General features: G+C 44.5%; 1 protein-coding gene across 1 annotated transcript; it reads right to left on the bottom strand.

Moving 5' to 3' along the window:
- Nucleotides 1-1,841: 1,841 nt before the first annotated feature.
- On the bottom strand, nucleotides 1,842-6,177 carry FZD1 (frizzled class receptor 1). The gene has a single exon (XM_035020521.1). The coding sequence runs from the start codon at nucleotides 5,709-5,711 to the stop codon at nucleotides 3,771-3,773; it is 1,941 nt and encodes a 646-aa protein (XP_034876412.1). The 5' UTR covers nucleotides 5,712-6,177; the 3' UTR covers nucleotides 1,842-3,770.
- Between the last annotated feature and the right edge of the window lie 8,349 nt (nucleotides 6,178-14,526).

Below are 14,526 nucleotides of genomic sequence, written 5' to 3'. Positions count from 1 at the left end.
CTTTTTTTTTTTTTTTAAAGAGCATCAGAAGGCTTTCATACTCTGTATACATTTACTATAAAAGCTGAATCAAGCACACCGTGAGGGGGAAAATTGACTCCAACTGATAGCCGGTTTAAAAAAAAATAGGCAAACCAAACCATCTGAAAATAGGGTTTATCATGGAAACAGCAAGCTAATGGGACCATATTCTGGGTACCTTTATGGTTTTCCAGGAAAGTCTTGTTTTGCCACTAGTATGATAAAAAACAAAAGAATACACTGGCTTTCTCTATGCTATACAATTTTAAATAAGTTGTTTCCTAAAAACAAAGCCTGATGATGACCTAAAAATGTCTCTTAAGGCTATTTAAATCCAGCATTATAAAACCTTCCTGCATCAAATTTATAGTTACATCATTATAAGGACACCCACAATAAGAATGCCTTATATTTATTTCTTGCATTGAGATTGATAATCTTAAATTTTTTTCCCCCAGAAATTATCTGATTGAAATACCTAAAGAGGAGACATGTTCTAATTTGGCCTAAAAATTGTTTTTTTTAAATGTGTACACAATAAAACCTTCTCAGATATCTACTACAGTAGATTGAAACAAAGAAAAAAGACCATAAAATTGCATCTTGCTACTTAAAGTTGAATGCTGTATTTTCAATTAGATTTAATTTTTTCATTTGCCTTAAAATAAATAATGATGACTTAAAAGACAATTAATTGTGTTATAACCACAAAAGTAACTCGATTGTATCAATGGTCTTCATTTTAGTTCCTTGTCATTTTATCACAAAATATTTTCATGGGAAGATTTAATATATTTTTAGTCTGTAAAGGAATAAGAGACTTGTTTTCCAAAGGTATTTGAGGTTTTTCATCTGGCATTTTCCATTTCTCATAACCTTATTTCCATATTGTAAAATATGTAAGTAACCTTTGTACCTCTATTTTATAAAAATTGTGTGTATATACTTATGTATGTGTATCTATAGATACAGATACATATATACATATGTATATATCTATAGATACACACTATATATATATATATATATATATATATATATATATATATAAATTCTGACTAAGAGTAGACCAACTAGATAATTTCTCTGGAAAAGGTTCCTTGAACAATATAAAAATGGGTTCTTCTGAAGCAAACAACAAAAACAACCTTATACGCCCAACTACTGTTTAAAATGCTAATAAACACACAATCAGTTAACCATTTATTGATTACCTATTTATGGTTTTGGAATATCCAAGATTATAAAAGACAGTACCTCAAAAAAATCGTGACCAAGGTGGTGCCTGATGATTTAAATAAACCTCCATATTATAAAAAGTCATGTAAATTTACCCCTTGAAAGGAAAAAAAAAAAGGTTTAATATTAAAATTAGAGTTCTCTTTTTAATTATCCTCTTTGAGTAAAGAAATAATTTGGAGGGGCACCTGGGTGGCTCAGTCGTTAAGCATCTGCCTTCGGCTCAGGTCATGATCCCAGGGTCCTGGGATCGAGCCCCGCATCGGGCTCCCTGCTCGGCGGGAAGCCTGCTTCTCCCTCTCCCACTCCCCCTGCTTCTGTTCTCTCTCTCACTGTGTCTCTCTCACACAAATAAATAAATAAAATCTTAAAAAAAAAAAAAGAAAACTTGGAAACTTCTATTTTATATTGCTACTGTCATGAAAGCAGATGTTGTCTAGGAACTTGGCAATGTCAGTCGCAACACCGCAAGACACTTCTTTAAGGGCTAGTGTGAATGTGTAAGGACAGACTTTTTCATTGAATTCCTGAATTTATATACTTTGGGGTTGGCTATGAGACACTATAAAATGCAAAGATAGTTCAGACAGCTCCAGCTCTATTTTTCAGGCACAAAAAACATATAATTTTGTACAAAACTTTGATTTATTTGTGAAATTAAAAATATGGTATTTTATATATATATATATATATAAACTTCTATTCCTCTATAAATATAGATGATTTTGTGATAGTGAACAGAATAAATGCATACCAAATCCAAAGACCATTGTCATTTTAGGGTATGACAGACATAGATAAATTTAGGTCCTAAGTACTGGCATTTTGATAAACTCTTAAAATTTAAAACAATACAACCAGAAGGACTGCTTTCCTCCTCTCTTTCACAGAGAACTAAAGTGAATATTTTTAAATGGCTTTGAAAGATTTACATTTGACACATTTCTGTAAATCCAAAAAGGAGCACACAGGATTCAATGCGGGAGAACTGCACACACTTTCCCTTTACCATGCATGCCCATATTTTGTTTGTTTCAGGAGCTAACCCCACCAATTATTCCACCTTCTTTACCTCCTGGCATCTTACAAGGTTATTTTTAGTGATGTGGATTGTTCCTCCCTCAAAATGTGTTGCTGAATAATCATCATCATAACATGTTGAAAGTGTACAACTTTTACATTGTAAAGTTTCTGATATATGTCTAATTATTATTTGGTTAAAAAGAAGAAAGGAGCACTTCATTTGGAGGAAGTCCATTACACCGAAATCTCCTTCAAGTTTTCCTATTCAGCGTAGGTCCTGCTATCCTGTTAAGGAAAGCAGAGATCAACTCCTTAACAAAGCTTTCCAGGTGACCTAATGTTTCCATTTTATAGAAAGGTAAAATCTAAATGCGGGCTCTCAGTCCTAGAGGCAGTTTTCCAGGCATCAGTATGCAATCAGAATTAACATTTTACAAACCCCATCTTCAGTCTCTCCCAACCCACACAAAGCTTCCTGCCTCTTCCCAAATCTCAGCAACCACATCTTTCCATGACGTGGGCCAAACCCATACCAGGTTTTAGACACCAGAGAATGAAATGAGCTCATCCACCAAAAATTAGACATGAAAAAGTTTGGCACTGGTTATCCCACTCACCCTCTAACCAACTTAGGTGGAAGGAGGGAGTGCCTGGGCATTGGGAGGCCAGTGTGGAGGGAGGCTGGGACTGCCACAGCCCATATCCAGGAGGCCTCCTCGAAGCTATGGGGCTCTGGACGGTGAAAAATTCAGTTTCGGATAGTCAAAGGGACAAGGCCTTCACAATCTGCCCCCCTCCCCCACAAGGAAACACCTGGGATGGGCAGAGGCCTCCGCCCCCACCCCACCCCCCGCCCCCGATTTGGAAGCTCCGTGGAGTTCTGTATCTAAAGAGACCTGACCCCAAGCACTGAAGGGAAAGGGGGGAGTAGAAAGAGGAGGCGGCAAGTGACCCGGGCCGCTCAGCCCCAGACGCACCCGGACCGCCGCAGGGAGGGGCGCGCCAGAACAAGCGAGAGCACCGCGAGCTCCCGTTTTACCTCTGCAGTACTTTGAAAAGGGAAAGAAGGAAAGAAAAGCCTCAAATGGTTAAACGGCCGTAAATAATTAAAATTTAAACAAAACCAAAAGAAAGGGGGGGGGAGAAAGGAAAAGAAAAACGCGTGATCGGTCGTCATTTAAATACAAATATACTTACAAAAATCTTACACAGGCTATTTACAATCATAAAAGCGTACAGTCCTGGTACCAGAGTGTAAGAACGAGAGGTCTGTCTATCCCCCCTGCTGTAGTCGGGCCCTCCAGTCCGTTTGCCCCCAGGGACGGAAGCTTTTGCAGGAGCTGTGCTGTTAAAAAGGAGCCTGCGAAAAGTGAACGGCTAGTGAGGAAGCCTCAAGTAGCCAGGTTTGGCAAGGCTTCCACGGGGCCGGCTTTATGGGGATGGCTGGGACGAAGCCGACGGCTGGGAATGGGCTGAGCCCCCGGGTCTCAGACGGTGGTCTCCCCCTGTTTGCTGTTGGTGAGCCTGGTATAGAACTTCCTCCAGGAGTTGAGGGTCTTGCCGGACCAGATCCAGAAGCCTGACGTGATGCCCACGATCAGCGTCATAAGGTACTTGATCATGAAGACTGTGAAGTCTGGGCTCATGGGCGGGTGCGGCGGAGCGCCTCCACCCGCCTGGAGGTGGGGGCAGGGGATGGCATAGCTCTTGCAGCTCTGGGCCACCCAGCTGCGCTCCCACTGGTCCCGGAAGGCCTGCTCGTAGAAGTAGCAGGCGATGACGATAGTGGCTGGCACCGTGTAAAGCACGCTGAAGACGCCGATGCGCACCATGAGCTTCTCCAGCTTCTCGGTCTTGGTGCCGTCGTGCTTCATGATGGTGCGAATGCGGAAGAGGGACACGAAGCCGGCCAGCAGGAAAGACGTGCCGATGAACAGGTACACGAAGAGTGGCGCCAGCACGAAGCCGCGCAGCGCGTCCACATTGTTGAGCCCCACGAAGCACACCCCGCTCAGCACGTCGCCATCCACCTGGCCCAGCGCCAGGATGGTGATGGTCTTGATGGCCGGCACGGCCCAGGCGGCCAGGTGAAAATACTGCGAGTTAGCCTCGATGGCTTCGTGACCCCACTTCATGCCCGCTGCCAGGAACCAGGTGAGCGACAGAATTACCCACCAGATGGAGCTGGCCATGCTAAAGAAGTAGAGCATCATGAAAAGGATGGTACAGCCCTCCTTCTTGGTGCCCTGCGCCACTGTGCGCGCCCCATCCTCGGAGAACTTGTCGTTACACACCACTCGGTCCTCCAGCAGGAAGCCGGCGATGTAGGCCACGGCCACTGCCGTGTAGCAGCCCGACAGGAAGATGATGGGCCGTTCCGGATAGCTGAAGCGCCGCATGTCCACCAGGTACGTGAGCACCGTGAAGAGCGTGGAGGCGCAGCACAGCACTGACCAGATGCCGATCCAGGTGCGCGAGAAGCGCAGCTCTTCGGGCCCAAAGTACATGAGCCCGTACACCTTCGTCGGCTCACAGGGCGCACCGCAGTCTTTCTCGCCCAGGAAGTGGTAGTTGAGGTAGGAGGGCACCTTGAGGGCGCGCGGGCACGAGAACTTGCCTCGCTCCGACGCGCCGGCGCCCCCCGGAAAGCCTCCGCCACGGTGCCCCCCGCCGCCGTGCTGAGGGTTGCTGGTCCAGAACTCCGGCAGCAACGAGGGCGTCGGGGTGCCCTTGTCCGACGTGTTCTGGCCCACGCACAGCTCGCCGGCGCCGTGCACCGGGAACTTCTCGCACTTGAGCGTGTCAGGCCACTGGAAGCCGAACTTGTTCATGAGCGCCTCGCAGCCCTGGCGCGCGCGCTCACACAGGGAGCGGCAGGGCGGCAGAGCCTGCTCCAGCACGGTGCACACGGGCGCGTACATGGAGCACAGGAAGAATTTGAGTTCCGCCGAGCACTGCACCTTCACCAAGGGGTAGAACTGGTGCACCTCGAGGCCCGCATCCTCTTGGTTCGTGTGGCCCAAAAGGTTGGGCATGATGGTCTGGTTGTAGGCAATGTCCGTGCACAGTGGTATGGAGATGGGCTGGCAGTAGCCGTGGTCCGGGATGGAGATGCCCCTCTCGCCGTTGTACTGTTGCCCGCTCTGCTGCTGCTGAGGCGGCGGCGGGGGCTGCTGCCCCGGACCGGGCCCCTGGCCCACCGCCTGCCCCCGGACCCCCAGCAGCAGCGGAGCCTCCAGGAGCCAAAGCAGTAGCAGGAGCCGGCGCGCCAAACGTCCAGAATCAGCTGGGGGGCGGCGGCGGCGGCGGCTGCCCGCGTCCCCGCTCCCCTCCGCCACCCGTCCAGCCGGGAGCGCCCCGGCATAAAGTTCCCAGCTCGCGCGGCCGCCGGCGGCCCGGGACTTCTTAGGCGCCTCCTCCTCAGCCATACTTTCTCGGCTCCTTTCTTGGCGCCGCCCGGCTGGGGCTGGCAGTGGCGCAGCCGGCGGCGGCTCCCCCTGCGGCCGGGGAGATCTCCTCCGCGCCGGTGCCCTCCGTCGAGCCCAAGCCGCGCTCAGCCCGCTCCCCCGGCTCCCGCTCCGCGTCCCGCAGCCGCCGCCGCCGCGGAAACTTGCGATTCATGAAGCGTGGGCGGCGGGGAGAGCCCGGGTGGCTCCGGCGCGCCGGGGTCGCGTCCCGCCTTCCTGGCCCTTCGCTCGCTGGTTCCCGGCTGGCGGCGCAGCGCTAGTGGCCGCGGCGCCGTAGAGCGTGCAACTCTCCGCAGCCCAGCGGCCTCGACTCCCCCCTGCGCCTCCGCCTCCTTCTCCGCCGCCGCCGCCTGACCATTTGTGTCAATCCCTCAACTCCCTCGCTCTCCTCTCTCGCGCGCGCCCTCGGACCGGTTTCCAGGCGCCCCGCAGTCTGTCTTTCACCAGGAGGGAGGAGCCTTGAAACCGACGCGGAACTGGAGGTTCAGGGACCGTCGCCCAATCGCGGCACTGGCTTCCCGGCGCAAAGGGCGCCCGCTGCCTGCCTCCTTGAGCGAAAGTCGGCGGCGGGCGGGAGGAGAAGGGGGCGGGAGGAGGAGGAGGTAGTAGTGGTGGCCGCGGCACCGCTCAGGCACAAAGAGTGGGTTTGCTATGAAGCGGGACAGGCTTGGTTGCCTTTCCTTTTGCGGAAGAAAGGGCGAGGACTAGTGGGAGAATGGTCCCATATGCTGTTGGAGATAATGAATAGGAGTCGGCGGACCCCGGGACTTAGCTTTTCTTTTCTTTTATCCATTTTCATGTTTAAAAATCCTGCTCTTAACGCTGGTTACAAACAACAAACCGAGCGCAGCGATCAGAACAGATGCCTTTGACTTAAGGAGCGCACGGCTTCCTTTGAGTTTCTGTCTGTCGAGGTTTTGTTTAAAATATTACTCTAATAAGTCCTAGAGCTCTCAGCCTGGGCTTGGCGGGCTTTGGACGCGCCATTTCCCCAAGGAGGAGTTCATGGGATCGCTGTCAAATGAAGAACAACAACAAAACACAAACACAAACTTTGACGGAATTGAAAAAAGTAAGACCAGATGCGCCGTCCGCTACTATTATCCTTCTCGTAGTCCTTTTTCTCCTCTTTAATCAAGTCAGAAACAGAAGCAAAGGGAGGATGTCTATTAGACATTTAGAGAGAAAATCTTGAGAACCCGACGACATTTCTTCGGCAGCGTCCTCGCTGCCCGGGACCGCAGAAGTGCCTCGGACCGGAGCAGAAGCATCGCTGGCGAACAGCCTGGGCTGTTGGGGAGCTATTAGGAGCCTTCCAAAACCCGGGGACGCCCATGGCGCAAGGGCCACTCCTGGGAGTGTCAGACCTGGGCCAGTTAGGAGCCACAGGCTGGGCTGCTGCGTGGTGGTCTTCCACCGGTATGCGGAGCTGGGGATGCCAGTTTAACAAACAATACATTGAAGTCTGAAAGCAAAAGAGCTAACTGCACATTCCCTTCCTAATTCTAAACAACACAATCCATCTCAACCTGCTTACATTCTTCTTGTTTTCTGCCTACGTTTTTTTTTTTTTTTTAATGATGCTTTAACGAGGTGACTCAGTTTTATCAATAAAGTGCCATTGTATTATTAATTCCACCTAGGATTTGTTGGCCTCTGATTAGACTCTCGGGATACTTTTCTACAGTTATTTTCTATCTTTTGTTTATCTGTTCATTTGTTTAATACACACTTAGGAAGCACCTCTTATGCTGTAAGCTATATTAGGTAGTAGAATACAAAGATGTGTAAGACATGGCTCAGCCTTACAGGAGGGCAAAGTGCAGTGGGGCATAGAAAGGTAGATCAGTTAGCCTGTTGTCCATCTCAAAGCTGAATGAGCTCAGCGAGGCAGCCAGCCAGTGGAAATGGGTGAGAAGTGTTCTGATAGAGAGGTGGGTGGAAGGTGCAAAAGACAGAAGCTCTGAAGTACTTAAATTGCTGAAGGGAGTGGGGGTGAGGAGTGACTGTGGCTGAGATATCATAAGGAAGGCAGGAGAAAGTTTTAGTCCATACTAAAAAGTTTGGGCTGAACAGTATACAGACAATAGGGAGCTTTTGAAGGGTCACTTTCTCCCACATACACAGGGTGGGGGTTCAGAATGGCTGTGAAAGATGGAACCTAGGGCACACTGTCACGTGGGAACCTTGAACATTAGTCTAGACCTAAAGGTCACCACTTGAGATGGGTGGTACTTGTACTACATACTAACAGGGCACTGTGAATTTCATCACCAAGCATGTTGGTGTCTCTCAAGAATGTGTAGTCGTATCTTTACCTGTTAAACCAAAATGACATCTGTTTGTCTCAGATACATATATTATTGTTTTTCAAACAGTCATGGATGTAGTAAATTCATAAAATATATATTTGTTTTAAAGTACTTCTGGGTTCCTAATATTTTTTTAAAAGAAAATGCAACAGGTACTAAATGTACAACAGGTATCATATGTGAGTGTGTGTGTGTATTGACAATAATTCATGAAAAATTTTGTTATTGAAAAGAAGGTGCTCTCTGAGGTCCTTTGAGCACTCATAGTCCATAATTGTTCATTTTACCTTTCAGCATCTTGGCCTACCAGTTTTCCAGGGACACTTTTTCTCTAGCCTTCTGTCCTGATGTTCATTCTTCTGCTGATAGCATACCACACTTAGAAACTTTACCAAGAAACTTTACCAACATCTTCCTTCTACCATTCCTGTCTTGTAAAGACCTACCTATCTTGTGTTCCATTCCCTCAAGGTCATTCTTGGTGACTTGGCTGGGTGAAAAGTGAATTTATTCTAACGTGTTAGTTACCAAGAAGCATCACATGCATTAAGCATCCACCAACACCACTGCTCCAAACCCTCTTCTCCCCCACAGGATGGGGCACAGGGAATAAGGCAGTGTTCCGTTCTGTTCCTCAGAGTAGGTGACACTCTCCTGCTTCAGAAGTTGTTCCATTGAAATTCTTGAGCTTATTTTACCTTCCACTGGACAGTGAAGTTTACTAGGGAGGAGGCTCAGAAATGCTATTAGAATTAAAAAAGGAAGAGAGAGGGGCGCCTGGGTGGCTCAGTCGTTAAGCGTCTGCCTTTGGCTCAGGTCATGATCCCAGGGTCCTCGGATCGAGCCCCCGCATTGGGCTCCCCGCTCGGCGGGAAGCCTGCTTCTCCCTCTCCCACTCCCCCTGCTTGTGTTCCTGCTCTCGCTATCTCTCTGTGAAATAAATAAATAAAATCTTTAAAAAAAAGAAAGAGAGAGAGAGAAGAAAAAAAGTATTTTTTGCCAGATCATGGAACTGGAAGAAACTAAAGATATCACCTAGGAACTACCTGATTTTCTCCTGTTTATAATGAAAAATACTAGACCCAGAAATGTTAAGGGACGAACTTCAAGTAACTGGCCTTGTTTGGTTTGAATTTCATTAGATGCTTATTTTAGCCCTTTCTATGTTCTTCTCAGTAGTTATCATTCTTTTAATTTTTTAAAAAAGTCAGTTTTTTGCAGTTCTCTCTCAGCAGATTGTGTAAAAAAAAAAAACCTTATAAAACCAAAAAAGAAATCTTTTCCTGAGAGTTGTCTTCCAAAGTAAAAAAACCCTAGATTTTCTATTTATTTTACACCAATCCAGTATTTCATCTATTAAACCTTTGTGTTATAGAGGAAGCTATTAAAATCAAGAACAGTTCAGAGTTGGAACTAATGACAATTAGTGTTATGGAAAGTCTTTTGGGGAGGTAATGCAGGCTATGGATAACAAAATGTTAGAAGAGAAATATGAGCAGCCTATTTTTACTTTAATCTAAAATATATTATTTTCTCAGGATGTGGAAAGGTTTGAGATCCACATATAAAAAATGACTAAATAAGTATGAACTATTATGAACTTTGTAATAAAAATATTTCAATTAGGCAAGAACTATAAACATAACCCAGTTCCTCCTCGATATTGGTTCTTCAAGCTTCAGACTCTGTCAAGTCTTCTTATATCAAAGATCTTGTTTTATCAGGCCTTTCCCAAATCTTCTGAAGTTTCTTCAGACTGCTTATGTCAGGCTGAATGTGGATAATTACCAGGGCTAGAGATCCAGTTCCAATTACATACACTTGAGTGCACATGGACACGCAAGCAGTTAGATGAATACTCCACATGCAACCTGGCGGACCTTGAACTTTTAGGTGAGTTGTTTTGTTGCTGGCTTGTGGGTGGCAGGCTTGAAGTATCTTTATTGAATAACAGATATAACACGGGGTAAGGCTATATTTTTGAGCATCAATCATATGTATCTGGCATTGTTTTTCTTAATGTACACTACATTTTGTCACTTAAATTTTACCACTCTTTGAAGTAAGGTACTAATTATTATCTTCTTTTAATAGATGAAGAGTCTAATGCTCAAAGTAGTTAAGCAACATGTTTAAGGGTCTATAGCCAGTAAGTACCAGAGTAGGCCTTGTGTCTGACCAAAGTCTATGGGCTTCCATTGAGTAACAGAATATGAATACGTCTACTCCTAAAAATTATAGAAGAAAATGTGGTTTCTGAGATGTGCAGATCATGGTAATTCCTCAGTATTTAACATAGTTTTCAATGCCAGGATAATAGGGATATCACCGCTGGGACCCAGAATGTAAATATTTTGCTTGACATTCGTGCTCTGTGGAATGCAGTTTGAGAAATGCTGGGTTGGACCTAATATAGTTTGAAACTGTAAGACATAATATAGTTTGAAACTCTAAGATTGGACTCTCACCTCTGTATCTCACCTGTCAGGAGTTCACTCTTTTCTTTGAATTCCTAGTTAAGTGATATTGATTGATTAGGGAGATGATAGTGATAGAGAAAACTCAGACTATGCTATTCCCTCCTACCTGGGAGGCATCACCTAGGAGTCTATCATACTGCCTTTGCAGAGACACTGGAGGTTAGAGATGCTGCCTGAGCTTTCACACTAGATCTCTACCTTATTCCTTCTTGAATTTCCAAACCAGGAATTTCTGCATAAGCTAATACTTGTCTTCCCAAACATCTGTATTCTTTTGCAACAATTCTAAAACTAAGTGTCTTTTCTTTGTTCCTTTTTTCCTTCATTCTTACACAAATCTGTACTTGACATTGGTGGGATAGTTTTTGGATTCATTTATACACAGAGCCTCAATTTAGAAACTCTCTTTGAAAGGTCCATCTTTTTAAAAAATTTATATTGCTTTTCCTAAAACAACTTATCAAAAGAGACAATAAGTTTGATTATCTTGACTTTTATCTTACAGGGCACTTATTGCTGACTCATAGTAAGATCCTAAACTGACTTGTCTTTTGAGAGTCAGCTATAATTTGCTAGAATGTACATTTTGAACATGGTAAGACTCCAAAATTTAATATGGATGGGTATATTCGGTAGGTCTAAATATGAATCGTGGATTATTTGCACACAAATCTCACAAAACACATTTAAAAAATAGAAGTATAGAAGGAAAGAGAAATCACCATCCCTGAATTATCATCAACAAGGTAGGATAATAATTACCCAAATTTGTCCTGTAAGTCAAAGATTAAACCATAAAAGAAGACTTTGCTAAATACATCACTTAAGTCTCAGTTTCTCCAAAGACCAGATGCAAAGAGCCATCTCATGACTCTGCTTTAATTAGTCTGTTGTCGTTAGGCAATTGGAAATAGTGTATACTCTGGGAAAACTTTTGTAAAACATATAGGCATTTGTATTGGATTTAAAATGTAGTCCTTCTGTGAGGGCCTGGGCAAGAAATATAGATGATCCCTTGTAAATTAAAAGCATATGTTTCATGAGCTGAAAGAGGCCTCTCTGATTGGCTAAGATGTGGGGAGCAGAGTTTGGAACGATTTTGGTGCCAAAAGAAGTTTTTAAGAGAACAAGTAAAACTTGTGCCTCCGTAAGCAAGCCTTTCTGCTCTCATGTCTGGACAACGTGACATTTTTTTGTTGGGGGGGAGCGGAATAATGTGCATCTTTTAAAACCATAGTGTAATCAAATTGTTTTTCGTTTGTTTGTTTATTTTTTTCTAGCCTTAACCTGAAATCTTCTGGCCAAAGGTTAACATGGAAGCCAATCCATGGTTTCTAAAGTATTAGTAAAAATTCTTAAAATAACATCTTTGGGACTATGATTAAGAACAAATGAACATGCAACAAGGCATTTCATTTCAGATCTGACAACATTTCTTTGGCCCGGGGGTAAAGAACAGTACCGGGCTATTTGTACTTTATTAGACATCTAAGGCTAAAAAGATCCTAATACTTGAAAAAAAGTAAAAGAGAAAGAAAGCATTTTTTTCCCATGAAAGTTGTCATCATCATAGTACCTGACTTAATCTTCACAACAATGCTGATGGAGATAGCAAGATGATGAGCTTCAGTTAAGAAGCAGAAATGGAAGCTTAAGACATTGCCTTGCTCAGGGGCGCCTGGGTGGCTCAGTCCACTGAGTGTCCAGACTTCGGCTCAGGTCATGATCTCAGGGTCCTGGCATCGAGCCCCCGCATGGAGCCCCCACATGGAGCCCCGCATCATCGAACCCGAGCCCTGAGCCCCAAGCCCCGAGCTCAGCAGTGAGCCTGCTTCTCCCTTTCCCTCTGCCCCTCCTCCTCCCCCTCCCCCTGTCTCTCTCAAATAAATAAAATATTAAAAAAAAACAAAAACAAAACATTGCCTTGCTCACACAGTCTGTCAGTGGGGAAACCAGAATTCAAATGCAGTTACCACCTGCATTACCACAGCAGCATGCCAAGGGAAACCAGATGAATTCCCTAGCTTTTGTAACCTAATTAAAGAAAGTTCATTAGGGGATACAAAATTCTGCTCAAGAACCTAGCTCTAAGTTATTTGGATGTTTTAGTATAAAGGATGTCAAACACCATAGGGCAGTGTCAGATGGCCATTTCTAATACCCACCGATAATAAGAACCAAGATATAATGGTATGTCTTAGGTGCAGGAAGGTGTTTCTGTAAGGAGACCAAAAAAAAAAAAAAAAGACTAAAAATACAGCTTTCTTTTGTGATCTGATTTAATGGGGTACACCCCTAGGGGATATACTTGCCATTCTTACATTTTTCTGCATCAGAAGAAAGGCCTGGACATTGGCGTATTCTTCAGTGATGGGTAAAAAGCACTTCTTTGATCTTACTGAGTTTTCTTGCTTCCCTGAGCCTCAGTTTCCTTGTTTATAAAATTAGGGTGATAATCTAAATGGGTATTGTGTATCTTGCTGGCTTTAATATTCTGTAATTCTGATCACAACAGAGAGGTATGGATATTTACATTTAAAAGTCAGAATATTAATCAATAGGCAAGTGCATTTGATAAAACTGCCTCAGCATACTGATTTGAGGAATCTGCATTATTGATCTGATAGGTTGGAATGCAATCGCGTCTGTTTAAACCAAGGGCTTTTCTTTTCAGCTTTCATTTCCCCTCAGCTCTCTCAAGAACAGAAGTAAGTGAAGTCTCTGCTACATGGGCTAGTGTACTTCCCCTCCGGGCCTCACAGTCTGTGGAGTTTATATGGCATTCTGTTTGCTGCCAGCCCTTCGGATTAACACAGGCATCCTAGTTTAGAAAGAAGAGAGTAAACTTTGCCATCATTAAAAATTCACAGATATTTGGAAAGTATGCACACAGATCAAGATTAGATCTAATGATTTTGATCTTCCCATGGGGTAAATTTTCCCTTTCCCCCATGACTACCCCTAAATCCATCATTTTCTAAATGTGCCATATAACTCTTGCTATGTAACAAACCACCCCAAATGTGGTGGCATAAAATGATAGCCATTCTATTGTGCTCATGATTCATGGACTCAGGAATTTGGACAGGGACAGTGGTAATGACTTATCTGTATACCACGAAATGGGGAGACTCAGCTGGGAGGACTCCAACGCTGGGGAGTGACTCAGGCAGTCGAGGGCTGGAACAGTTGGGACAGGAAAATCCACTTCCAAAATGCCTGGCCCCAAGGCAGGGATGGCTGGGCTCTGATGTGACTGTCAGCCAGAGCGATACAAGTCACCTCTCCAGCATGGAAGCCTTAGGGTAGTCACACTTGGTACATGGCAGCTCAATGTTCCAGCAAATGAGGCAGAAGCTGCATGTTCTTTCATGACTTAGCTTTGGAAGCCACACAGCGTCATTTCCAACATGTTTTAATGGTCAAAGCAGTCACAAGCCTGATCAGATTCAAATGGAAGGGACATGGGTGCCACTTCAAGGGGAACAGTGTCAAAAGGATTTGTAGCAATTTTTAAAACCTGCCATATGAAGAAATCTGAATCTATAAAATAACTTTATCTTATATTCCAGGGTTAAAGATAGTTTTAATAATAACATTTACTGAATGCTTATTATGTGCTAGCTGGTTCTCACATTCATTTGCTGAGGGATGTCCTATTATTATCTTCACTTCACAGAAGAGGGAAACGAGGCTTAGAGAGAATTAAGAACTAGTCACACCCTAATGAACAGGTGAAGGGAGATTTGAGCCATGGCTGTCTAGCTATAGACTATAGGGGCTTAACCACTGTGCTGTATAATTCCTCCTTAGCTAACTACAGTAAAGCTTTTTAAGAATTGTTAACCACAAATTTTAAAGCTATAGGCCCTCACCAATACTGAAAAAAAAAAAAGTTTTGGATAAAATTGCTATTAAAACAGATTTTGTGGTCTCAGAGCAACTGAACAAAATGTTTCACCCCCATAGAGACACCTGTACATT

The sequence above is a fragment of the Mirounga leonina genome, unplaced genomic scaffold (assembly GCF_011800145.1).
Source record: "Mirounga leonina isolate KUSES-001 unplaced genomic scaffold, KU_Mleo_1.0 Mir_174, whole genome shotgun sequence".
NCBI classification, from domain to species: domain Eukaryota; kingdom Metazoa; phylum Chordata; class Mammalia; order Carnivora; family Phocidae; genus Mirounga; species Mirounga leonina.
This window is presented reverse-complemented; position numbering and strand designations above follow the sequence as displayed.

Excerpts from the sequence above, each read along its gene's own strand:
- FZD1 (XM_035020521.1), bottom strand. The coding sequence starts at position 5,711 with ATGGCTGAGGAGGAGGCGCCTAAGAAGTCCCGGGCCGCCGGCGGCCGC.